At 38.2% G+C, this 27,313-nt stretch overlaps 2 protein-coding genes across 5 annotated transcripts in view; one reads left to right on the top strand and one right to left on the bottom strand.

Annotated features, from left to right (window-relative positions):
- Nucleotides 1–824: 824 nt before the first annotated feature.
- Nucleotides 825–8,915, top strand: LOC127437589 (hematopoietic SH2 domain-containing protein homolog). Its single transcript, XM_051692610.1, has 8 exons — nt 825–1,059; nt 1,523–1,662; nt 2,300–2,466; nt 2,882–2,971; nt 4,485–4,650; nt 6,975–7,136; nt 7,413–8,102; nt 8,553–8,915. Exons 1-8 carry the CDS (start codon nt 948–950, stop codon nt 8,595–8,597), a joined length of 1,572 nt encoding a protein of 523 aa, XP_051548570.1. The 5' UTR covers nt 825–947; the 3' UTR covers nt 8,598–8,915.
- An 11,488-nt stretch (nt 8,916–20,403) lies between these two features.
- Nucleotides 20,404–27,313, bottom strand: part of LOC127437731 (calcium and integrin-binding family member 2-like) — a 45,350-nt gene continuing 38,440 nt past the window's right edge. For 2 of the 4 annotated variants that reach the window (XM_051692838.1, XM_051692839.1), the window contains one exon: nt 23,869–24,673. In XM_051692838.1, coding sequence (XP_051548798.1) covers nt 24,523–24,673 — 151 coding nt within the window. In that variant the 3' untranslated portion in view covers nt 23,869–24,522. Of the gene's footprint in view, nt 21,259–22,891; nt 23,184–23,868; nt 24,674–27,313 lie in introns of those variants that run through there. The other 2 variants (XR_007896593.1, XM_051692840.1) reach the window with 2 other exon arrangements.

The raw sequence follows: 27,313 nt of genomic DNA, 5'->3' as shown, positions 1-27,313 counted from the left end.
GCTGAGGCCCCCCGTGGGCCCTGGATCCTTGGTTGAGATCCACTGCTGTATGAGATCAGTTCCCCTCAACTTCCAACATTATCACATGGGAAATCTGATAATGTTGCTTCTGAAAGTTCATGTACCCTGAAATCGACACCAAACCTGCAAATAATCACATTCACATAAACAATGGTGAGCGTGACTCAGAGGTTGCATTTTCACTCTAAAATTAAATTTTTACTCCGCTGACAGTTAGATTTAGGGTTGGGGTTTGGGTTAGGCAGTAGGGTTAATAAATATGCATTCCTGTTGACTGTATTACATCATTTACAATGAAAACTGCAACTCACTTTTGGTGCCAATCTGTGGAAACTGAAGTACACATGTGCCCATGCGTTAAATGACACTTCCAACTTCAGCCACTAGGGGCAGTGATTCGAATTTCGGTAAGCACAAACCGATTTCAGCAGCAAAACTTTTGACCTAATGTCGCCAAATTCAGTGTGATAATTTTTTACAATTACCATAAACTTCAAAGCTTCAAAATGCATCTTGGTTTGCTATTTATACTTTTTAAAGTGTGGCTTAAATACTTTTAGGGGTCACTGTAAAGTGTCTTCACTGTGTTTTCAAATTTGGCATTAGGTAGCAGTTTCTTCTTCTTGAAGTTTACACAACTTCCTACAAGTATGTTACCCACCACTACAAAAAGAAATGTGTGTGTGTGTATGTGTGCAGTAAGACCACATTACTTTCCTCTGCGCCGTTCCATTTCTCTTCAGGAAACTCTGTGATCTGTGTGAGAATGTTTTTGTTTCTTTCCTTCCCTCCCTCATGCTGTCATTCATACGTGAGCTAAGCGACTTACCCTTTGTAACACTCTTTTTTTCCAAACCGTGTGGAACAACATCTGAGGTGAATGTCAGCAAAGTATATCAGTCTGTAACTGACAGCACCCCTTCACAATGTCCTCCCTTTCTTCAAAAGGATATCAGACGTGTGAGAGGCAAAGGACAGTTTTAATCTTCAGCAACATGACACTCAAATCACACTGCACGCATCAACGCACGCCAACAGGTACGTCTCCGGTGTCCATTCTTGAGATGTCATTCTTGAGATGGTTTGAACTGATTTTTCATTTGTAATTATGTTGTTTTTTTAGTCATTACAAACAAATGATCAATTGTTTTTTTGCAGAATTATCCATATTTCTTTGTTCACCTTCTGTTTCCAAATATGACAATAAATTGTGCTAGTGTGATGCTAGTGACACTAAAATTACTTTATTAAAAGTAAAATTTCACTGTTAGTTAATTAACAATTATACTCTGAAATTTAGGTATATCAAAAATAAATAATAAATAAAACAAATAAAAAATAATAAATAATTAAATCAATCAATCAATAAAATAAAAATGCATATAAATGAATAAAAGAAACCTGCTATTATCAAGTTGTTTTCCATGAAAGTCTTCCACAGAAATTAAGTAAACTGACGCAATCACATCACATGAAAATTTTACATTTTGTCCCTTCTCAGGATCTCTATGGACCAGCACATACTGCATAAGACAGTACAGCTCTAAATCCCAACACAACTACCTCACAAGAACACATCCAATGGACAACAGGAGGCCCAAATCCCATAGGTTCCACTCTTGCCTGATGTTTCGCTTTAAGGTATATAACTTATGTTTGAGATTTTTTAAAAAGAGATAAACAGTGGTTTCATAATGCATTTGGACACTTAAACCACATTTAAAAATGTATTTGTTATTGCATTAGATCAAAATGGAACAAAATATCAAAACAAGTGGCAACTGCAAAATGATGCTCGACCTTTTCAAAGGACTTTTCTTAGCCATTTTTACAATTAACTCTTCTGTATAGTAACATTCATACATTTTTAAGAGTGGCTTAAATGTCCAAATACTTTTGGGGGCCATAGTAATTCACCTCTCTAAAACGGCTGTATTGCTTGTTATGTGATCTAATTTGGCCAAGCTGTCAAGCTGATCGTCAAGCTGATGATCCAATATTACAGTAAAAGTGGGACGTTTTCATAATTCTTACTCAACCTGAGAAAGGTACACAGTGCAGAGGTGGTAAAATGTAACTATGCCAAAATGTTTTGGCTCTGTCATGATCAACAAGAACAATGACTGTGTTGAGAACGCCCCGGGCATTTTATGACGTCGCCTGGAAAATAGGTAAATGAGGTTCTTAGTGCGGACAAGCACTATTAGGTCTAGTGCCATTGGACATCCAGTGCATTAGCTAAGTTGTCTCACCTGTCTTAAATTCTGCATTGATACAGGATCGAGTGAGGATGGACCAGAGGCAACCTGTAGGGGACATCCAGGCAGAAAACACAGAGAGCAGGCTAAGGGAACTGGCCCTTAAGTGGTTTACGGAGACCCAGGCTCCTCTCATTCTACATAATGGGAATTTTCCAGAATGGTTCCAAGGATTCATCAACAGAAAGTGAGAAGTGCTTCTTAAGCTGTCCCCACTATTGGAACAAGCAATGGGTATTTGTTACTAGGATAGTATACCTAAACTAAACCATTTACTCACTCACATGATAAGTGATGTATGACTTTCTTTCTTCCATGGAACCCGCCATTCACTTTCATTGTATGACAAAAAAAACAGGTGCAAGTCACGGTAGACAGAAAGTCTGGAGGGCTGGGGGAACTGTTGTTTGTTAATTGTTTTATGTAATGCAGGGCTAAAATAGAATTTCTTCATGGAAATTATTCTGTGTCTTAGAGCAAGTTATTTGAAGGTTTCAGTTTTTAAACATGCATGTTTACATTATTCTTTATATGACAAGTTATAAAAGCAGTATTCATAGTTGGATATGAACTCTTTCTCCCCATGGTGTTATGTTTCACAGGGATGCAGAGGAGCATTTAAAAGACAAGGAACTGGGCTGTTTCCTCATTCGGCTCAGTGATAAAGCCACTGGATACATTCTGTCATATAAGTGAGTTTGTGTAAAACAATATTAATGGCTACTCTATTCATACAGTCTAGAAACAACGTTTTAAGTGAACCAAACCCAGTTCGGTTAAAGTGAACCAGAAATGACCTCAGTTCTTTTGGTGTTCACAAAAAGTGGACTTAAAAAAGGACCCAGTTTCATTTTTGGTCCTCTTCACATTAATGCATTCTCAGACCCCTTGTTGTTCACACCACAGCTCTTTAAGAACTCAGACCCCATTGCAGCTAGTGCTGTCACGATTATGAAATTTGGCTGACAATAATTTTTCATAAATAATTGCGATTATTATGATAAGCAATTGTCATACAAATTGTCATACTTCTAAAGGTGTATAAATGCTTATTACAGATAGGCCTACACCTTAAGCAGTAATTTATGATATTTAACTTAAAATCATATAATAAAATGGGGCTATATGATTACTTTTAAGGATTTAAAAAATATTGAATTGTTCTTTAAAAATTATTGCACAGGGATAGAATTACATAAAAAGTAATATTTTATATGTTATATCATTTATGAAACTCAGACAACATATTAATGTATATTACATTATGCAATAGTAATAATGTATACTGTATCTCTCACGTTATGTTAAGGCTCTCCGATAACACCTACAAGCCCTTATTTCGTATGAAATTCAAATAGAATTTGAAATTATATGTGCATTTGAAAATATGTTTCTTTATCTCGAGAGTAATGAGCAAGCGTCTCCTCGTGTGTCATTTACATTCTGTGTATGAGCCAAGAACATTTGCCATTGCGCAAAAAAATTAAAGTGAAACCATAAAGATCCTCGCTTGTATTTTCATGGGAGTTTGGCGGGAACCTCCGTAGACGGTACACCCATCAGAGCACTTTAAAGCGGTTCATCTTGACGCGCTGCTCTGCTCTGAATGTGGGCGGTCCATTCATTTTAGGTGCTTAAATAATACAACAAGAACAGAATATGAGACACAAAAACACATCATGGTAATCATGGTAAATGTTTTCGCTTACAATTCCCATATGTGGACAGTAAATTGTGACTGGAATATGATGTATGTAATGCAGCTATGTATGGCCAGCCAAGAGATACTTACCGTCTGTCATAAAATGCAAAGTGGACTGGTACCTCTTCGCTTTCACATCGCACAAATCAATCGAACCACAAAAGGGCCCACAAACGAAACGTCCTCAGACCACCTCCTGAGGTTCCTCAAACGAACTAGGTGTAAAAAGATCCCTTAGCCCTTAGATCATTGGTCTTTTCTGGTGTATCATTTTCTTTTTACATGACTTTGCTTATAACCAGATATTTGCATTTCCTTTAAGCAAAGGAGGAAACTGTTAAAATGCAAAGTTTTGGTTGAATTTAACCTATTTTGGGGGGTCAGTCTTAAGCTACCAATGTTAATCATTCTTTTGATAATTTAAGTAATTTAATGCAGATGTTTTTGAATTTATTTAATAATTTTTATATTTTATTTTAACTGAATAAATAATTGTTTTTCAGAGGTTGTGATCGATGTCGGCACTTTGTCATCAATCAGAATAAAGAGGGACGTTTCATTGTGACTGGCGACACAGAGATGCATGATACACTGACCAGCCTCATCGAATATTACAAGACAAGCCCCATTGAGCCTTTTGGGGAGTATCTGACACTGTCATGTTTTGAGGTGAACTCTCTACCCCTCCACATCTGTAACCTCATTTAAATGTAGTTATAGAGTATTTCATCACAATTACTTAGTAATTCAGGGTGAAAGATTGTATGACATTGCCCTTTTGCTAACTGTGTTTTATATTATATCATATTATATTATATTATATTATATTATACCACAGGCCTGTTGAATGCTTGATTCTGATTGGTTGACAGATGTTCTAAGGTGTGCAATTATTTTCCAGTAAACGCATAGCTATGAAGTAGTTCCAGGTCTTGACCGCATGATGGTTCCATATCACTTTGCCAAATTATTTCAATTATTTCAAAGAGCCCTACAGGCTTCCACAACAAAATAACCAATTAAAACAAAGACGTTGTTTAAGTACATCGGATAAGAATGACAAACAATGTCTATAATATCCTACATTTATTTCAATTTTGATTGAAAAGTGTAATTGGGCTCCCTCTCTTTCTCTCTCTCTCTCTCTCTTTCGCTCTCGTCTCACACACACACACACACACACACACACACAAACACACACACACACACACACACACACACACACACACTGAGCATGCTACCATAGCAAAATAACCATGTAAACAAAGACACTGGTTAAAGTAAATTGGTTAAGAATATCAAACAATGTCTATAATATCCTACATTTATTTCAATTTCAGTTGAAATTAGCCCTCGCGCTCCTCATCTCACCCGTACTTACACAAACAAACATTGAGTCTTGTGTCGCGACCAACAAACAGAGCCGCACCCCCCACGACTTGGTCAATACAACAGTTTCTATTATCCAAAATAACTTTTAATATGTGAAACTTTTTATGTTTCAATGTATTTTGCCCTAATCAGCCTCACATGGCTATAGTGAAAAGCACTGTTGCACTCTCACAAAGAATGGCAACACTCGCTGCTGCTGAGAAGTGAACTTAAACTTACTTGTGGTCATTTTGAAGTGATGTTATTCTTGACAAGAGCCACTTTAAACACAGGTAATTCCAAACACAATCTCTCTCAGTTTCTCTCTTTTATCTCGCTCACACACACACATACACACATTACCTTTTTACTCCAATGCCGAAAAGCAGCGCATCCTCCGTTGCTAGTTCTAAAGTAACGTTTTCGAAATAGCAATGAAGGCTTGAGCTGTATCAGAGCTAGATACACTTGATCAATTCACACATTATACGCGTTATGCACACACTTTTACTCTTGAGTGAAAAACAGAGCCGTCATTTTAGCGCACACCTGCATCTCAGTGGGGTTGAAAAACGTTGTTCATTTTTACAACGGAAATATGGCGACACTCGCTGCTGCTGAGAAGTGCTTAAAATTACATCTTGGCGATTTTGAAGCGATATTACTTCTGACGAGAGCTGCAACAAAAGAGGTAATCCCAGAAGCGATCTCTCTCAGTTTTTGAGTTTCTCTCTTTTGATCCCTCAAACACAAACTCACACACACATGCACATATGCAATACCTCATTATCCAGTAAGTGCTCCAGTAAAGCAGCATGAGCCTCACTATCCTCTGTTGCTAGTTTTAAAGTGACGTTTTCAAACTAGTAATGAAGGCTTGGACTGTATTTTTGATTTTTTTTTTTCTCCCCTTTTTCTCCCCAATTTGGAATGCCCAATTACCATTGCACTCTAAGTCCTCATGGTGGTGTAGTGACTCACCTCAATCTGGGTGGTGGAGGACGAATCTCAATTCAATCTCAATTTGGTTGCTTATGAGACCTGGCTGGAGTCACTCAGCACGCCCTGGATTTGAACTCGGGACTCCAGGCGTGGTAGTCAGTGTCTTTACTCGCTGAGCTACCTAGGCCCCCCCCAAGGCTTGGAATGTATTAAAGCAAGATGCTGAATCCGTGGCGAAAGAAAGTAGTTCCACTCATAAGAGCGTTTTAGGGACAAAAACCAGAAAATGTCTCGAGATAAAACCCTGAACGACGTCTTAAGGTGTTGTAACTGTGGTATAAGTGGAATAATTGACTCCAGCCTGTTGAATTATTAAAAAATAATGCACACCCGAGGTGTGATGGCATTACCACCTCGGGTGTGCATTATTTTTCAATAACTCAACGGTCCATCATCAATTATTCTTTACTTATATTATATTATATTATATTATATACAGTATATAATTTGTATTGTATTATGTAGCTATATCAACACAACTACTTAATTGAAGAAGTTTTTTTTCCATTTGTAATTAAATAAATTTACTAAATCATACATGTTGATTTAAAAAGTGTATTGTTTTATTGTGCATATCTGATCTATCTGATCTTTTCTATGTGGTTATGTGTGTTTTGCAGTCTTCCACAAGCGACCTGTACGATGTGGTTCATTTTGACCTGAGGGAAAAGCCAGGTGTGAGTGTGAAAGCTGTGAAGGATGTTTGGGATCATCAGTGTGTAAAGACCAATGAGATCCTGCAGCCTCCAGCCCTTCCACCCAAAGGCAACAGAAACACACAGGTATGTCACATTCATTTAATTACAATTTGAAAGAATGTTTTCTTTTGGAATTTTTAATTTGAACTTTTATCAAATATTCTTATTTTTCCATTTAATTTTAAACCAACTTTATCTGTAAGTACAGTACATCGTGGCTAAAGACACTTTATATAAAGTGGGACCTAATAGTTTTTAACATGTTTATTACTATACATTCTTCATTATTATTGGCAAAACAAGGTACTTAAACATCTGACTGTGGATTCACATCTGGATAATTGTGATTACTTCCCACAGTCAGTACCTCCAGTGCCAAGAAAAGGCCCTCCTGTAAAATCTGCCTCCTTGGAAATCAAACACAGCCCAGAAAATGTGCTGTATACTCAAGTAGCCCCGCAGAGGCCCAAAGAAAGAGCCAGAATGCCCACTGAGGACATTTCACGTACAGCTCTTAGGGTCAACCAGGGAGAACACCCCAAAGCCCTAAGACTACAGAAAAACCCTGACGCAAACAAAGGAACTATATACTCCGAACTCATATTGCCAAACTGCAGAAGTCAGTCCTTGCCTTTCCTGGATGATGACACTGAACAAGATGAACACTTCTACAGGAAAAGCCAACCCCACCTGTCTTCTCACTTACAGAGGGAACAGCTCAGTAATCCACTAATCAACAGGTTGCCAGGTCTAAGCAACAGTCTGGATAAGCTATGCAATACATCTCACTATCAGCTAGCTGGAACATCTGGCAACCAAAGCATAGCAGGGCAGGGAATGTCAATGATCAACAGGCAAGAGAATGATGCTATGTATGCTGTGGTTGCTCTTGAATCCGTCCCTAATCACTTCCACATTGATAACACATATGAGCAGATTCCAGATGCACGGCCTACAGCCAGAGCCGAGGAGAATTCAGTACACACTAATACATATGAGACGCTAACAGACCTAAAACCAAAGCAGATATTTTCTGCCAGGGGCATTAAGGTGAGTGAGATTGATATGGGTGATGAACGTATTACTCATAGTTTTATCTGTATATTCAGTTGTGAAAGGAGAAAATATTTTAAAATGGACAAAATTACTGTACACACTTTACCTTTAACACAATTACTAATTTTTACAATTATAAGATATTAAGTCTTTTTTCAGAGAAAATATCAATTGTATAGAATATAAGTGTATTTTTATTTAAGACAAGTGAAAAAAAAACCCAGCTAACTATGCTTCTCAGGTAAATTTACCTTGTTTAAAGGATGTTTAAATGTTTTTACTGGACAAAAAGAAAAATATTCTGATTCAGAAGATATACTGATACTAAAGAACATGATTTTTTCAGTGCAGTGTTTAGCTTGTGCAGCACATTAATTAATTAAAAAAATTATAATAATATATGCTTTGCAGTTCAATGAAATAAAAGACTTCCTTTTCCTGCAGACTGAGAAATGGAAATGGCTGTCCCCAGAATACTGGAAAAAATAACTCTTCATCTTCTTCATCAGCTGATACAGATGAACGCCTTTACCGACACAAAACTACACTGACAGTCATAAACATGTCCAAACCATAACAGTCCGAGAAAAATCTAACTTCATTTACCTTGAAGCTATTTCTGATTAATGAATACTAGAAATACTAGAACAGAGCTTTATTTTTTCATCAACTGTGTAATTTTTATATGTATTTTGATATTTGTGAAACATTTTAATTTGAATATGTATGCTTAATATTTATTAACATAATAAACATCAAATGTCTGTGTTTATGGTTTCATGACTGGGAGAACAAGCATGAAACAGGAGCAAGCACCTCTAAAATGAATTAATTGTCTGGCTCTTTTATATTTTATTATTATTTATTTATTTTATTTTTTTGTCATGTGACAGGTGTACTGCAGTATCATAAAACATCTGGCCAATAATAACCAAACAATCATCAGTATCATCAGACTGTGTTGAAGGGTAAAGCTCAAAGAGCTCTATGTGTTTGATAAAGGGTAGGCTAATTCACAAACTTGTCATTACACCTCCATGTCTCATACAAAATATTAGCTGCCTTAATTCATTAAGTTCCTAGACATGAGTGATTTTATTGCAGTTCAGGTAGGAATTTGTAAAGGAAACAGACTGGTAAAAAGAAGGACAATGTCTGCAAGATTTGACAGTCAAGGACTTTTATTTGTATATCTGGGTACATATGAGTAATAGATCTACAATGGCGCCAAAAAGTATATGGTCACATAAGCCACTTTAAAAATGTATAAATGTATTTGCATTACATAAAACATATATAAGTTCTCAAATATGTAAGTGTATATTTATGGTTTAGAATTTGGACAAAAAGTATTTGGACAAAAAATATATTTATATTTTATAATATCATTTATATTTCAATATTTATATAAAAATATTTGTTAGTATTGAAAGTATTTGGCAGATATACTTCTTTTCAAGATGTTGATATTTTAAGTATATAAGCTAGGTGTTCAACAAAGCATGTTGTTACCAAAAAGTTAAATCTGATATGAAATTGATTGAATTTTTGGATATTTTTAATGGTGTGCAATATTAGTAGCTACTTCACCACAATTCTTTTCTGATTTCAAATTTATTGACCATGAATCTAATTATTAATACACAGATTGGGAATCAGATGCTGTAAAAGTTTACAGTCTTCAAAATTACTTTACCTGCCAATTACAGAGACCATATGAGGGAACACATCTGTCTTAATGAGACAGTGTGCAACCACTAGAACCATTAAAACACATGATGTCATTGTACGGTTAACATAAGTGTCCTTATTGCAGGCAATCTGTTGAGATTCTTTCATGGCCTTGAATATTTTAAATTTCACATGACAAATTAGTTGGTTCCTTGTTCCAAATACTTACCATGCCCTTACAAAAATTGAGAGTTCTGGCAAACTTTCTGCAAACTTGATGCAAATTCGCCACTCATTATTTTCACATGAAAATGAGCTTTGCGGCAAACCCTTTATTGTAGCCAGAGGTTTGCTCCAGGTTCAGCACTACTGGTGAAGAGCTGCAAACATCAATCGCAAGCTCGTTTGTATGTGAAAATAATGAGTGGGAAATCTGCAGTAAGTTTGTCAGAACTCTATCTTTTTTGTAAGGGCATATTTAATTCAAAGAAATCAAAATTACAACCTTTGCATGTGGCATAACGGTCAGTGTTGTTTATTTATAAGAGAAACCAAGCTGTAGACTTGTTGAATAGAATTTACTGATTAGTTTATTAGAATTATATGTCTATTATTGATTACAATCACAAGGAATACAGCAACTACACGCTATTGCACAAATACAAAGCATTTTATTCAACTTAAGCTCATTCCTAACAAACTTCTTCACTCATTTCACAAAGTAAGGCTGAGATCCTAATGTGTGATTAATATCCAGAGGAAATTTATAGTGGCCTTTCCAACTCCCAGGAGAAGCAAAACTACGATTTGCACACTTACGCACAAACTCAAAGGACAAAATGGTTTTGGACAAGATCTTCTTGTAAAAAGAGGACAATAAAGATGCCAAAGGTGACTGATCCTGTTTTTGTGGGGAGCAGCACCAGTAAATAAGATTCATCACACACAGTACTGTACACATCAGACTTGGCAAAGATGAGAGATGCTCTATCAAATGTGTTCTTCTCTCTATGCACCATGCTTGACGTTCTAGTATAAACCTTATTCACAGCAGTTCCATCTCTGATTTTTGACAGGAATGACAGTGAGGCTGTGAAGGATATGTCTCTTCAATGGGCTGTACTGCAACTGAAAGTGTTTTTGGATGGTTCTGTGGAAATAACATGGAGAAAATATCTGTCCAAAAACATTTATAGACAAAAAATTCCAGAAAACATGTGATGTGTAAAACAATATGTGATCGAGGAGCTTTATACAGCTTTATACAGTGCATGCCATTGAAGAGATGGTGAGTCTATCCCTCACAGCCTCATTTTCATTTCTGTTAAAAATGGCGCTGCTGTAAATAAGGTCTATTAGACAACTAGGACATGTACCTAGATAAACTTCCTGTGCTGGTCCTGGAAAAACATTCATATCAAACATATCATATCATTTAAATGACAAAGGGGTCAAGGTTTTGCTGATAAGCATAGCCAATACCATGGCCATTAGACTCTGGTTATACATACAGTATTGTAATTACCTTATGTTAAATGCATCTTTCTCTATTGACAGCCAATCAAAAATAGCAGTGTGTTCTGACAGAAATATACACACCGATCATCCACAACATTAAAACCACATATAATACATATACATCTGGCCTCTTTTATTTCCCCCATCTCTCACTGCGAACAAAGAAACAGCAATTACCAGCAATTCATCTCAGATGAAAATCCTTACCACTTCCTCTATCCCCAGACGAACACTCTACCATGCCCTTGCCTCCACATAGCCCCACCGCCTGACTGAGGCCAGAGGAAATAGCCAGCTAGCCCCAGGAACTGTCTCATCTCCTTTTTGGTCTTGGGTCTCAGGCAGGTCACAATTGCTGTGGTTTTATCAATTTGGGGCCGCACCTAACTATGACCCAAGTGGAACCCTAGATACCATACCTCCACCTGCCCAACTGCGCACTTCTACGGGTTTGCTGTGAGCCCCGCTCGTCGCAGTGACCTCAGAACAAGCCCCAGATGCTGCATGTGCTGCTGCCAATCATTACTATAAATAATGATATCATCCAAATAGGCTGTGGCATACGCAGTGTGCGGTCTGAGGACCCTGTCCATAGGACGCTGAAACGTAGCCGGGGCCCCAAACAAACCGAATCGAAGCGTCACAAATTGGTGTAAACCAAACATTGTGGAGAAGGCTGTTTTTTTCATAGGACATCTGCGTTAAGGGGATCTGCCAATATCCCTTTGTTAAATCCAATATCGAATAAAAGCAAGCCGTGCCCAACAGATCGAGCAGTTCGTCAACACGAGGCATTGGATAAGCATCACATTTTGACACCGTGTTAACTTTCCTATGATCCACACAGAACCGGACTGAGCCATCGCTCTTAGGTACCAGAAACACTGGGCTGGCCCAATCACTCTGGGATTCTTCTATTACTCGAGCATGGCCTTTAATTCTTCCCTTACTACCTGTTTCTTGTGTTCGGGTAAGCGGTAGGGACAGCTATGTACCACTACCCCTGGGGTTGTCTCGATGTGGTGTTTTATGAGATTACTGTGGCCGGGGAGAGGTGAGAACACGTCAGAGAAATTGTTTTGCAACCTGCCAACCTCTGTACGTTTTGACAGTGAGAGGTGGTCTCCACAAGGGAGAACTCCTCCCTCTCTAGAACTACCATCGCCAAGGATACAGGGACCGCCTCTCTCCATGGTTTTAATAGGTGGAGGTGGTAAATCTGACATGCCCCACCCCTATCCATACGCACTACCTCATATTCGACTTCCCCAACTCGCTGTGTGACCTCAAAGGGCCCCTGCCATTTCGTGAGTAATTTCAAGCTCGATGTGGGCAGCAATACAAGTACTTTATCTCCCTGTGCAAACTCCCGTAGCTGAGATCCCCTGTTATACAGCCGGGACTGACATTCTTGCACCTGTATCAAATTCTCCTGTGATAGTTGCCCCAGTGTATGGAGTTTTGCTCTCAGGTCAGGAACATATTGAATTTCATTTTTGCTCTGTGAAGGTCTCTCCTCACAATTTTCCTTCATGACGTCTAACACACCACAAGGCTTACGCCCATATAATAATTAAAACAGGGAAAACCCTGTGAATGCCCGGCCAACAGAAATGGGCCATGAGATGGCTTAGTGTTTTACCCTGTCCCAAGTGGCTTGCCATTGGATTATGATGAGCCGCCTGGAATAACATTTCCCGACGACTCTTTGGTATCAACAACTGGGTTATATTTTATTTGTCTTTTATAATTGAAAAATATGGATATGTGAGTGCGATGCCCGGCTGGAGACATTGATCATCAATCACTTTCACTTGGTCATACGCATGCTTCAGGATTTTGTCTCGCAACTGCTCTAGCGGGAAATCCCCTATGGTAATTCCCTAAGGGCAGAGAAGGATGACACCTCCCCTTCCCTCAGCCTGATGCAGAGCAGCCGCAGATGGCCCAGGCCATGACTCCACAGCCAGCGCTTCGCACATCCCACACCGATTTACTTTCTCACAGGACCCATCCACACACAACCCCTTCAATAATGATCGAAAAGCCAGCCAATTAGTTCCCAAAATTAGCAGATGGGTGAGGCGAGGACTAACCACCACCTCAATGTTATGCTTTTGTCACCGGAATATTACCGTATCGGTCACTATAGGATAATCATGAATATCCCCGTGCACACACATCACCTTCAGCCGATTATTTGCCTCCAGTGCCCTGTTTTTTTTATTAACATTTTTTATTGATTCCTACATTAAATAAAGAAAGCAAAACATATATACATAGAATCAACATATATATATATATATACACTATATTGCCAAAAGTATTCGCTCACCCATCCAAATAATTGAATTCAGGTGTTCCAATCACTTCCATGGCCACAGGTGTATAAAATGAAGCACTAGGCATGCAGACTGCTTCTACAAACATTTGTGAAAGAATGGGCCGCTCTCAGGAGCTCAGTGAATTCCAGCGTGGTACTGTGATAGGATGCCACCTGTGCAACAAGTCCAGTCGTGAAATTTCCTCGCTACTAAATATTCCACAGTCAACTGTCAGTGGTATTATAACAAAGTGGAAGTGATTGGGAATGACAGCAACTCAGCCACGAAGTGGTAGGCCACGTAAAATGACAGAGTATGCTGAGGCACATAGTGCGCAGAGGTCGCCAACTTTCTGCAGAGTCAATCGCTACAGACCTCCAAAGTTCATGTGGCCTTCAGATTAACTCAAGAACAGTGCGTAGAGAGCTTCATGGAATGGGTTTCCATGGCCGAGCAGCTGCATCCAAGCCATACATCACCAAGTGCAATGCAAAGCGTCGGATGCAGTGGTGTAAAGCACGCCGCCACTGGACTCTAGAGCAGTGGGGACGCGTTCTCTGGAGTGACGAATCACGCTTCTCCATCTGGCAATCTGATGGACGAGTCTGGGTTTGGCAGTTGCCAGGAGAACGGTACTTGTCTGACTGCATTGTGCCAACTGTGAAGTTTGGTGGACGGTGGATTATGGTGTGGGGTTGTTTTTCAGGAGCTGGGCTTGGCCCCTTAGTTCCAGTGAAAGGAACTCTGAATGCTTCAGCATACCAAGAGATTTTGGACAATTCCATGCTCCCAACTTTGTGGGAACAGTTTGGGGATGGCCCCTTCCTGTTCCAACATGACTGCGCACCAGTGCACAAAGCAAGGCCCATAAAGACATGGATGAGCGAGTTTGGTGTGGAAGAACTTGACTGGCCTGCACAAAGTCCTGACCTCAACCCGATAGAGCACCTTTGGGATGAATTAGAGCGAAGACTGCGAGCCAGGCCTTCTCGTCCAACATCAGTGTCTGACCTCACAAATGCGCTTCTGGAAGAATGGTCAAAAATTCCCATAAACACACTCCTAAACCTTGTGGAAAGCCTTCCCAGAAGAGTTGAAGCTGTTATAGCTGCAAAGGGTGGGCCAACGTCATATTAAACCCTATGGATTAAGAATGGGATGTCACTTAAGTTCATATGCGTCTAAAGGCAGATGAGCGAATACTTTTGGCAATATAGTGTATATATAATAATCACACACATTTATACCCCCCCGAGAGCCCTCCAAAAACTCCAAATAATTGCCCCATTTCCCAACAAACAAATCCAAGTTAGCCCGTCTTCTAAATGACACCTCCTCAAAAGCCACCGCCCTCCCCATCTCCGTGCACCACTCCCGAAATGGGGGCACCCCAGTTGACCTCCAACCCCTCAAAATAATTCCAATGCCCCATTTTGAATCAAGCATTGATGAATGGAGGTTTGATTACAACCTGAATCCACCAAGGCTTGGTATGAACCCCTCTTAATACTCGCGGGTATTTGGTATGCCAGGTGAAAACCCTTACTGCTTGCTCTCTCCCCAGATGAACACTCGACCACGTCCTCGCCTCCACATAAACATATACATATAAATCACAATATATTTCATTATATTATAGAATATGTTTTGCCAGGAATCCTTTTTTTGTTCTTTTTTTTAGGGCTTTAAAAAGCAATAAATGGACTATATTTTTCCTTTTTTGTGCATTATTATAATGCAGTAACACTGACGATGTGAGTGTTTTATGTACTGTAGTCATGAAATCAGAGACCCTTCCCTCAAAATCCGAACACAAGTGTTCATGACCATGTGTAAACGGTGATGTGTCTCGCCTGACCACTTGTGATCTGATTACCAAAGCGCATCTTATTACTAGTTGTAAACGGGGCTAAACAAACATATCACATTGATCATTAAACAACTGCAATTACTGTACATTGGTGACAAGAAAGCTATCACATTAACACATCCAGTAATACTGATATCTCCTCCCATTACACTAAAATACTAACAGGAAACAGTGAATACATCTAAAAAGAGAGCAGTCAGCACTCATCCAAATTTGTCACCATGCTTGCTCTAAAAGCTATTGAACTGATTTATAAAAATCATCAGTATAGATTGTTTTGCAACTCTTTGGATGCCATAATTGCCAGCCTCAGCTAGCAAATAAGATTAGAGGGCAGCCAAGGCCAGCACACCCAGTATATGCATGAATCAGAGTGCATGTGTGAGAGAACCAGGAGTCACTGATGCCCCATTTTATGCCCAGCATCCAGAAGAATCAATGCCCTAATGCCTACATTACCATCAGCAGCCTGAGTGGCTGTATCAGACTGAAACAGAAGCACATTTAAATCAGCAGATGCTCAGGGTGAGAGGCATAATTAACAGAGGCGCATCATCAGCACTTACATCCCGCTGGAGTTTTTAATACAGTCCTCATAAAGGGAGTTGGAGGTAACGGGATGAGGAATTAACTGCAGATTAGCACTGGCTGCCTGCTCCCTAATGACTGCACACCCTCACCACTCCATCCAGGCATGTCTTGTTTTATGTCTGAGAACCATTTTCATGGTTACGTAAGCAGTGCTAATGGGATTTTTTTTTTACAAATGAACAAAGGTCCAGGTGCATTTGTGTTTACTTAAAAATCCATTTCAGTTGTTTCTGGCACATCTAACTCAAAGTACATGGCTAACAATAAAAAACATAGCCATTTTAACTATTGGATGCTTATTCTGCTGCATTTTCTTTAATGCCAGATTTTTAGCTAAACGAAGGTGCTGTGAACTTAGCAAGCACTGCTATTACTATAGCTTAAACTAAAAAAAACACAAAAAAAAAAAAACTAACTCTAAAGGCGCCAATATACTTCTAGCTAAATTGAAGAAAGAGTAGGTGTGGCATAATTTCGAACAAAATCTGGCCAAAAAGGTGTTTTTGAGTTTGTTGTGGTGGTTCCAAACAGCTTACCTGCATGAACTTTAGGAAAACTTTGCTTTTAGCTGTTAAAAACCTTCTTTTTGTCATTGGTCTAGACTCTACATGATACCAGCCTCCACCTACTTTGGTGCCAACATCTTTTTCCAGTTAATTTCTTCACTTGGTCGAGATAAGTCAACATAAACACTGCAAAGATTTGCCACTCTTTTATACACTCATATTTCAGTAATCCACGTTAATGTAATCCTGAAGTGAGGATATTGTAAACATGTTTGGCTCACTGTCCCTGGAGGAGGGCTCGAGGCTCGAGACTTGACCTGAGCTCGAATACCTCCCCGGAATTGTTGAGTTATTAATGGATAGACGGGAGGAGTTGGGGTGGTGGAGGGATGCCGGAAGAATCGTCACAGCATAGAGGTAAGCGGCTGTTTATATACACTTACTCTGGCAATGTTATTGGTCGGATTAAATGAACATGCTCAAATGAACAGGTGGTCAGTTCATTAAATAAGGTGTTCCCTCACAAAAGCATTTTATTCAGCACACTGAGGCATCTCCTCCAGAGACATCCATTCTAAAAGAACGGCCTCTTGTCTCCTCGTCAGTGTACCGCCACGTTATGCTATTTTAGGCTAAGCTTTTCGGCTCCACTATTAGAAGGGCTCTGATAAATCCATAATGTAAACATGACAAATTTCACTTTAAATCATCTCCTAGTGGTTAAAACAGCTTCTTTTTCTGATTTCATGTGAATTCTATTCATAGAACAAGGCATGTAGTCATTGATAACCAGAGGTGGGCAGTAACATGCTACATTTACTCCCATCACATTTAATTAAGTAATTTTTTGGAGAAAATTTACTTTTAAGAGTAGGTTTAATAGAGGGTACTTTGAATGAAAATGAAAATTTGAATGAAAAGTTTTTACTTTTACTTTGTTACAATGGGTGACGTTCCTGTCGCTATATTACTGGTTTTAATTCAATAAGTGTTAATAAATGCGTAATTTAAGGTCACACTAGTTAATGCTTAAGGAGTCTGTTGACAGGACAGTGTGCATCTCTTATTTAAATGATCTTCTAAACTTTAGAAGACAGAAAACAAAAATAACGCTGAATGAAGTGGCTATTTACTTACAATTTATTGAAACAAATCCTGCAGCTGCATTCAGTTGTCATGTGCGAGTGCAGTCTGTGAATGATTGTCTACTGCAGGTAAAGACATTTTCTAAATAAAAGTGTATCAAAATACTAACATTACATGAAAGCATTTAAAAGTACCAAAAATTACCAAGCCAATTCCATGTTTATTGGTAATGTTCCTTGGAGTAGCCTACCATATAAATACCATAATACAAAATACCAAGGTTTTACCATACCATCACTGTACCATGATACTGCCACAGCAGGCTTTTGACCTAGGGTGCCAAATGGGGTAGGACCGGCACTAGCTCAGAGCAAAGAACAAAGAAGAACTTTGCCGTGAATGTATCAGCCTTATAAGTATTAATCTTTGGTCTGTAACTCCAAACTCCACCTGGTGTGCTATGGACATGAATGACATGGTACCTCAAATTTTTTTTAAAGCTTCTTAAAAAAAAGAATGCTATTACTTTTCTAAGAGATCAGACATACTGTCCGGATTTCGCATGGCGGACGATAAAACAGGCAGAAAAAAATCGAATAGGCTTATATTAAAGGAGGGACTTAAACCATATCTAGGGACCAGAATACCACAGAGACTTCTGGGTGGGCTCTTTTGAATTGGGCCAATAGGCAGCCACCTAGCAACCACCCAGAGCACCCTAGCAACCACCAATTAATGCCCTAACAACCACATAGCAATGCTTTGATAACCACTCACAACATCCTAGTGCAGAGGTTCTCAACAGGGGCTGTACCGCCCCCCAGGGGGCATACAAAGAATGCCAGGGGGTGCTGAGACCAAATTAGTAGAGGGGTTGTTAGGTTACAAATGGGGGGTGTTCATCAGTCAAGTTCCTCTTTGCATTAAAACGTTTATCTAGACTTGGAGTATATCAGTCAGTTCTCAATTACAAGGGTTGGTACGCATTTGTACCATGGTTCATCTGATTTTGAAGTCTAGCAACGCATCTGAAGTATCTGGTTTAGCAGTGTCAAATACACAGGTGGAGACAACCTCGGCTAATGCACCTGTATGGCTCTGAAGGTGGATATGGCTCAATGGACAGAGCAGCGTGAGCGCAAAGCTCTTAAAGCTCGAGCTCTTAAACTCGCAGCTTTGCGAAAATCAGTGAGAAGCAAGGCGCAAGAAGCAGAAACCATTTGAATTCGGCACATAATTCTACATCACCATCCTTGAATTTACTATAATAACACTAATTGAAATAGATTGATAATAAAAATGATCATATCTCTATTAAATTTGTCATAGGCTACATTAGGGGAGTGAGGGAAAATAATAAATATTTGGGGTAAAGGAATGAAGTAGGGGGGCGTTCATCAAAAAAAGGTTGAGAACAACTGCCCTTGCGTCATGGTGGCAAGTTTTGTCTGGGCAAGAACCACTCACACTTTCTTCATTAATTGTCCCTATCTAGCTATAACTGCCATCCTGTCCATTGCACATATAATGGCATCCCAGTGCCACAGCATATGGACATTATACAATGTATTATATCACAAGATCAGTAGGAGCACACACCCGTTCTTCTCCAAAAACAAAGTACAACATTTACATTCACTACCTAAACACCACCATCTCTCTGCATGACAAAATCTAATGCATTTTGAATAAACGTTGAACCCTGTAAAGACAGGAAGTGGTTGACCCATTAAATCATCACCTGTACTAAAATGACCAAGCGCAGCTCTGCTGTGATCTCATGTTTGGAGATTTACCGGGCTGAGAGTGAGGCGAGTATAATCATACGGGTGCTGAGGCAGCGCTGTTCCTAACGATCTCATTCAGCTTAAAAAGTCATTAAAGTGGAATACGACAGGATGGGCTGAAGAATAATTGTTGACCTGTCTTTATTGTTAAGGCTGGTTGGTTTGCTGCTGCATGGAGCTGCAACTAGATGAGGAGGACGACAAAAGAACAGCTATACCAGGACTGGGGTTACAAATGTTTGAATTCTTTAATCTTGACAAGGGAAATTTGGAGTGAGGTGATTACTACAGTATTGAGGTTATTTGTTCCCAAGGCTGTACAATTTTTTTCAAATATAACGTAATTTACAGTAGTGATTGACCAATATATCTGCCAGGCTTATAAATCATCCAATATTTGGCCATTTTGTGATTATCGGTATCAATAACAGAGGACGCTTGACCAATTAACAGTTTAAGTTTTAACTTTACCTTGTGTCTGTTCCAAAATTTAACAATAGATTTGCCAATGGATAGTAAACAATTTCTGTTTTGCAGGTTTTTTCTTTTCAAGTTTAATTGAATTTTGAATAAATATTGAATAAAATAAGTGTTAGTTTCACTTCCACATTTGATTTGCTGTTTGTTGCTGTGTATTAGGCATTTATATCGGCCATCCTACTCCTTCGATATCAGTATCGGCCATTGAAATACCATATCAGTTGAACACTGACCTACAGTGCAATAACTTCAAATAAAGGCATCAAAAGTTTATCACGGTCTCTCTTTTCAATCAATGGCAGTTGATAGCGTATCTCTTTAAAGTTTGAAAATGGACCCAGAAGTATCATAAAAGTAGTCCATGCGACTCGTGCATCAGACAACAAGATTTTCAAAATGTTTTGTACATTTTCCTAACCAACCTCATAAATAGATACACTCAGTCAACAATCGACAGAAAACCGTTTATTAAAAGTTAAGTCAAATGCCCTCTATCACATCAAGTACTGAAAATAGTCACAAGTTAGACAGTTTGAAGCAAACACCTCAAGTTTAGACAGAAGGGATACAGGAATTGCAAGCGGAACAAATACATGGCGAGTGAATGACAGTGTATAAGACAATTAGAGAAATATATGATGATAGAGCCCTTCATTCAACTGGAGAACACTGAGATATGATTGTCATCATGTTCCAGTTCAATAAGCAATTAGAGAGTTTTGAAATGGCAAAACTGCAGCGACATTAGGGAACGGGAAAGGGGGAAACATAATCTAATTCATGCATTTTATGGAGAAAGATTGCATAGCTGTAGAAACAGTGTCTCAGTGACATTGATGCCAGTGCTGTGCTTTTTAGCCCTCTCTCTCACTCTCTCTTTCATTTTCTGGTTGTCCACTGTCACTTTCAGAATGGACAATATCCCATGATTTACTTGATCCCAAAGACGAGTCATTAGATGAAGGAAAGTAAGTAAAAATTGTGTCCAATGTGCCACAGACATTGTAAGACTAAGGAGAACATTTGTAGGAGCACATTTGAGTGATTGTAGTCCACAACCAGGTCAAATCCACAAAACGTTTCCTCCCTCTGAAAACACAAAGGGAACTCTGAACCAATGTTTGAAGTTTTCCAATGGTGAAAAAAAAAATGCACTTGTCAGTAATCTTCAATGTCAAGTGTGCTTCCAGTGCAAAAACGAAAGGAAAACAATTGTAGACATTTATCCTCTGATGTGGATTCAAGTCCTGGATCAGCCTAGGAACCTCAGGATGGGTGTCTTCCATTGAAGCCATTTAGATTCGTATATGGAAGGTGCTACAGTACAGAAAAAGGACACAAGAGAAACTGCATATTAGATTACAGATAAAAGCACATGAACCAAGATCGATTTAGGCCCTTTCATTCCAATGAAATGGGATCATTTTTCATAGTAGTGGCCCAAAAGTGACAAAACAAAGGATATATTTTTCAGGATATATGATTTTTATAGTCTAAACCAACTTGGTCAATTTTTGTAGTATCAAAGGAAATTCTCAGCATGAGAATGAAAATGGAGCATAAAGACTTGTATAAAAAAGTATTAGAAAAGAACTGAAAAGAGGAGCAGATGGCTTTTTATGACATTTTGATAACAGATATCAGAGTTGATGTTAAAATGAATCTGGAAATCCACTTTTAGCAGAAAAGCAAAATAGCGCATCCAATCTAATGAATATGCAACGCCATTGCAGTTCTTTTGCGAAAACACAACAGATTAAAACAAGATTAAACCCATTTCTTGGAGCACTCACAATATATGAATTACCTTTATCTTTAAATCCCATAACGATTGTGTTTGAGAGGTGAGATTTAGAGGTAAGAATTCCTGTTCTAATGTGTTCAAATGCTGACTCATGCAGACACTGTTGTGCTCTGTTTATTTCGCAGACTAATAAACAGCTTTTCACTATTAAAGGAATATTCTCAGTTATTATGCTGGCTTTATATGTTATTCTACAAACTTGGTTTAAACCAAGAACTCCTAACTCATACTAACAACATATTTTAACAATAACTTCTCCAAGAGCTTTCAAGCTACATCCACCAAACCAGGTACACATTTTCAGACTGTTCTGGAATAATGTGCATGTTTTCTCTAACTGATCAGACCTGCGGTTTTCACACAGCGGGCAATCAAATATCTGAATAATACCATAAACTTACATTGACGGAATGTTCAAACGGGCCAACAGAATGCTGGTTAATTCAAACTCCAACTGTCAAAAAAAAAATTCAAATGTAAACAAATCCACGAAAGGCCTTTGAACGGCTTTAAGTTGTGTCCCATACACACACTGTATACTCAACCATGTAGTGTATGAATTTTCAAAGTGTAGTATGGTCCCAAATGGAACACTTAACGTTTTTTTACTACACAGAAGCATTCGCCGTTTAACAGCTGACAGAAGTGACGTTTCAAGCGCAGGTCATGTGTTGTCGCTAACTTTAGCGCATTAAGGGGGTCGACATGGTGTGTTCTAAAATTCGAAACAACTGTTTTCAATGAAGGTATGCACACCGCCGCCGCCACTCGGCGTCTGTCGTCGGCGCCCAGCTACGACTCCAGAGGCTGCTCAAAATTCTGCAGCGCCACAGAGCGCACCTTGCATATTTTCCATTAATTTAAACCCAAATCATTATTAAATTACATAGATTATTTACTCTTGCGTTGTTCATTCTTGAAAAAGGGAAACACTTTAGTAACTTTTGTGTGTACTGTCTGCCACCTGGACCGCATCGACGTGCCCTGTGTTTGATACCTGTGCCATGTCTTAGTCACAAAGCAACACGGCATGGCGCTTCTCGTCCAGTGTGCGACCGCCTTTAGCCAACCTCAGTTCAACACTTGTATCTTAAAATAACGTACATATTCACACAGCTTGGGGTGATGGTGAAGCATTCAACTCACATTTGTAAGGTGCTGTATACACTGAAGTTTTGCTAGCTGCTACATGCTTCATTATTTACCTCTGTTGGCCAGGTAACTCCACCCCTTCCGCTATGTACGGTGTTACAATATATTCAGTTCCTGCGATATTTGGTTCCAGTGGGCGGAGCATACATGCATATTCATGAATTATCCTGACGTACGCGTTGAAGTGGAACTGAAAATGTTAGCGCACCACTGTCATGACTCAAGTTCAACTTGTCTGAAGGATTATTTTGAAAAGGTATTTACGTTTCACCGTATAACTACAATATTCAGATTTTCGTAACAGTTTGCAGTTTATAAATGCAGTATGTGTTTTGATTAGTTTTGTGTTCCTGAATACAGCATTTACTGAATTAGGTATTAGGCTAAATTAGAGTACAACAGAGCAAACTTTAGCAAATACAAATACAGTAGTCTACAGTTATCATGCGTTGTTTTTCTTTCATATCTTTAATTTTGTATTTCTATTAGTTGTTATCATTAACAACAACGACTAAAATAAACCTGCAGAAGTATCTGTGATTTAATAAAATTTTCATAACCTACCTTGGTGTGATTATTCTGTGTCACACTTTATTTCTTGCTCATTTTGTAAACAGGCTATGACTAGAAAACTAATAGCTTAATTCCACATGCGAACATGAAATATAACCTAGTGTCTGTTCTTTGACCATGTGTTGCACTGTGGACAATATACACTATCTATCTATCTATCTATCTATATCATATATATATATATATATATATATATATATATATATACACTATACTATACTATACAGTTGTGTAATGTAATGTTGTGGAATGTTGTTTGATGATAGCTTCCAACTATTAGTGATCCATGGTGATGTTCTGACTTGTGTTTAACATACTGATACTGTCCTCACTTCCACAGTCCTTTTCCTCAGTTAGACAAATAGGTAAACTCCTTCACACATAGGCTTGTGGGTGAACGTTCCTTTTATTCAACATCACAATGAATATGTTGAAAGAGAGTAAAACTGCAGTAAAAGGATGGAAATATAATACATCTACTTGAATCTCTAACAACACCACTCCAATATGAGTTTTTGTTTTGTTCTTTAAATGGTTTAAATATTTCATTACATAGAGCTATATAAACAATAAATAGAGGAATGATCAGAAACACTTACAGACAATGCTTTCTACAAGTGATCACAGAAAGAATGGCTTCAGTAGTCTAGCTTTGATAGTAGTTTAACACTGCACTTTACTGAATAAAACTGTATCAGTATGTTTGCTGGCAACCATTTAAAAGACTGCATGACTAGGTAAAGAATTAATTGTGACTAGCAAGCAATAAAGCATTAAATAAATGATTAAATACATGATCAAGAACAATACTCAATACTCATTCACAGGTGTTCTTCTCATTTCTTATTTTCAAGTTTAGCCTACTCTATGCACAATGACAAAATCATCTGCTGCACACACTAAAGGCATGCTGCACCAATTCCAGCCTTCTGTATTATAAGTTATGTAAATATTAGTCACATAAAACAATGTTACCAAAGCCTAAAAAAATTGAGGAAGCAGTCACAATGAGTGTGGCTCTTCTCGGTAAGATAATGAAAGCTTCAAAAACATTATATGAAATTAAACACAAGTTTAGCGAGTGCCCCAGAAAATAGTTTATTAAAATATGGTCTTGGCACACTGGACAAATGAAACAGCTTCCATATTTGCCTGGATAACATATTGCCAGTGGTGCCAGCCACTGCAGCTCTCACATTCAATCTGAAAGAGATAATGACATTGACATCACATGAGTATGAATTTATTCTTATAAGATCATGTCAGTTTAATACACATTTGAATTTTGTAAAGCAAACTGAAATTCCATATTAGTTTTCATATTAACACACTAAAATGTCCACTCACAGTGTCTTCTGTGAAATTATATTTGTACTAAATACTAAACACAAATCTGTTGTCTTTTGTAGAAACATGTGCATCACAAACGCAAAACTAAAACATAACATTCATAATATTGGTAATGATAACATATGTACTATTGTACTGGACTGGTGGTGGTTGAGGAGAGTCCCCTGTTCACTGTGTAAAGTGCTTTGAGTGTAGTGTCAGAAAAAGTGCTATATAAATGTAATATTCATTCATTCATTCATTTCCTATCATAACAATTAAAAAAAATATATTCTTGTGGTAACTGGATTTTTTTTTTTTTTTTTTTTTTTGCATCGATTCCCATGAGAACTGGTGCCTCTTCACACTACAACAATAATAATAATAAACGTGCCACAAGAACAAAGCATAAATCAACATTTTATGTTTCAAAATTATATTATGGCATATATTGATAAGTGACCCTAATTTGTTGTTAAATGTGATAAAGGCAGAAACTTCCAGTAGAAATATTTAAACATCCTTTGTAAAGCAAATCTGCCATAAAGTGTTAAGACTCACTGAAAGTATAACTTTATTTTTATTATTTTATTTTTTCTGACAGCCAATTACAGTAGCATTGAAACCTTAATTGTTAATAAAACACCTCTTTGTGGAAAGATTTTACGCAACCTATGAATTGTTGCAAAAAATACTTAATAATATACAACAGAAGAACACAATTAAGAATTTAAAAAGCTACGGGGTGGTTTAGTGGCTTAAGCTTGCTCTCCTGTATCCTAAAGTGGCTGTAATCATTCGTGCAAGAATGCAAAGCACACAGACTAATCAAAAGCACTTTTGACAAATTATCAAATGTTACAGGAATGTAAGCTGTTGTAGTGTAGTCTAACTTTGTCAGCGTTTAATTACCTTTTCGAAATAATCCTTCAGACAAATTTAACTTGAGTCATGACGATGGTGCGCTAACATTTTCAGTTCCACTTCAATACGCATGTCAGGATAATTAACAAATATTCATGTATGCTCCACCCACTGGAACCAAATATCTCAGGAGCTGAATATATTGTAACACCGGCAAGCTGCGTGCACTGAGTGCATCAAGTACGCTGTCCATAAACGTGAAGTGCTGAAATGTGACTGTATAGTGCTGCTCGTCATTGCAATTTCACTATATTTGTGCGTAACTTTAAAAACATTTGTAATTTACCACGCTGGAAATATTTAAAAATATTTACTTAAATGTACAACTTAATTCACTACATTAATGCATTTTTTTGCAATCGTTTTGTGCAGAACGATATATTTATTTTACACAATCACTGCTTCATTCATCAGATGTGCATTTTAATACTTAGTTTTCAAAATTTGCTCTGAGGGTCGAGATTAAAGCTTCCAGGATAAGTGAAGACAGCGGAGAGCCTGTGAATGGTCCTGCTAATGACAAGCATTAATTGAATACAACAAGGTTCACCGTGTTATTGTGGAGCGCAAAATAAGGAGGCGCGTGGAAGCTGCGCTTTAGGGACATTAACCAATCAAAGGGAGATCTGCTCTTTACTACCAAAAGTGATAATGGTTACAGCAATGCTACACAACATGTGCGGTACTACACAAAACGTGGTGTGGGCCACATTAATTTAACCACTGGAGTCGTATGGATTATTTCAACTATAATTGTCTGTGCTTTTTGCAGCTTTAAAGTGCTGATCACCATACACTTGCATTGTATGGACCTACAGTGCTGAGATATTCTTCTAAAAATCTGTTTGTGTTCTGCTAAAGAAAGAAAGTCATACACATCTGGGGAGGCATGAGGGTGAGTAAATGATGAAAGAAATTTCATTTTTGGGTGAACTATTCCTTTAATTTGCATAATGTTTTTTGGCATTCTACTGTATATAGAAAGGATGTAAGCATATTCAGACACAGAGATTGTTTGAAGCTGAGTTTTGCTAACTCCACCCACAGGAATTACGGTAATGCATAACCAAACTAACCAATGCAATTTCCTCCACCTAGAACAGTACGTAGTACATGTGCTTTAAGTGCAAATACATGCTTCATATTTCTACTTTAAAACCCAATGGCATGCTCGGCTGCTTCCTTTGTAAGTGTATTACTGTCAGGGCTGTAGCAAGGAACTTTCCCCCTTACCTATTTAAGAAATACCCCCCCACCGGACCTTTAGGACTTTAGAATCGTTACCACCTTTCATCCCACTGGCTACGGCCCTGATTGATGTTAATGTTTTTCATTCAGTTTTACAAACTGAGGGACCAATCGTCAGTATTGTCTCTGATAATCGACATCATGCCATGATGGTGTCTATAGATATTAAATAACTCTGAATATTCCTTTAAAGTAACATGTTGACACATTTGGGGGGTTGGAGGCAGTCATAGCACAGTTAACAAGCTGTACAACATATCAGTTGAACTCAATAAGACAATAAAGTTACTGCTAAAGTTAAGTAGCGAAACATGTAAAGTCAGCAGAATGCATCAAGGGCGA

This window comes from Myxocyprinus asiaticus, chromosome 48, assembly GCF_019703515.2.
Source record: "Myxocyprinus asiaticus isolate MX2 ecotype Aquarium Trade chromosome 48, UBuf_Myxa_2, whole genome shotgun sequence".
NCBI classification, from domain to species: Eukaryota; Metazoa; Chordata; class Actinopteri; order Cypriniformes; family Catostomidae; genus Myxocyprinus; species Myxocyprinus asiaticus.
The sequence above is the reverse complement of the archived record's forward strand: the minus strand, read 5'-3'. Positions and strand labels throughout refer to the sequence as shown.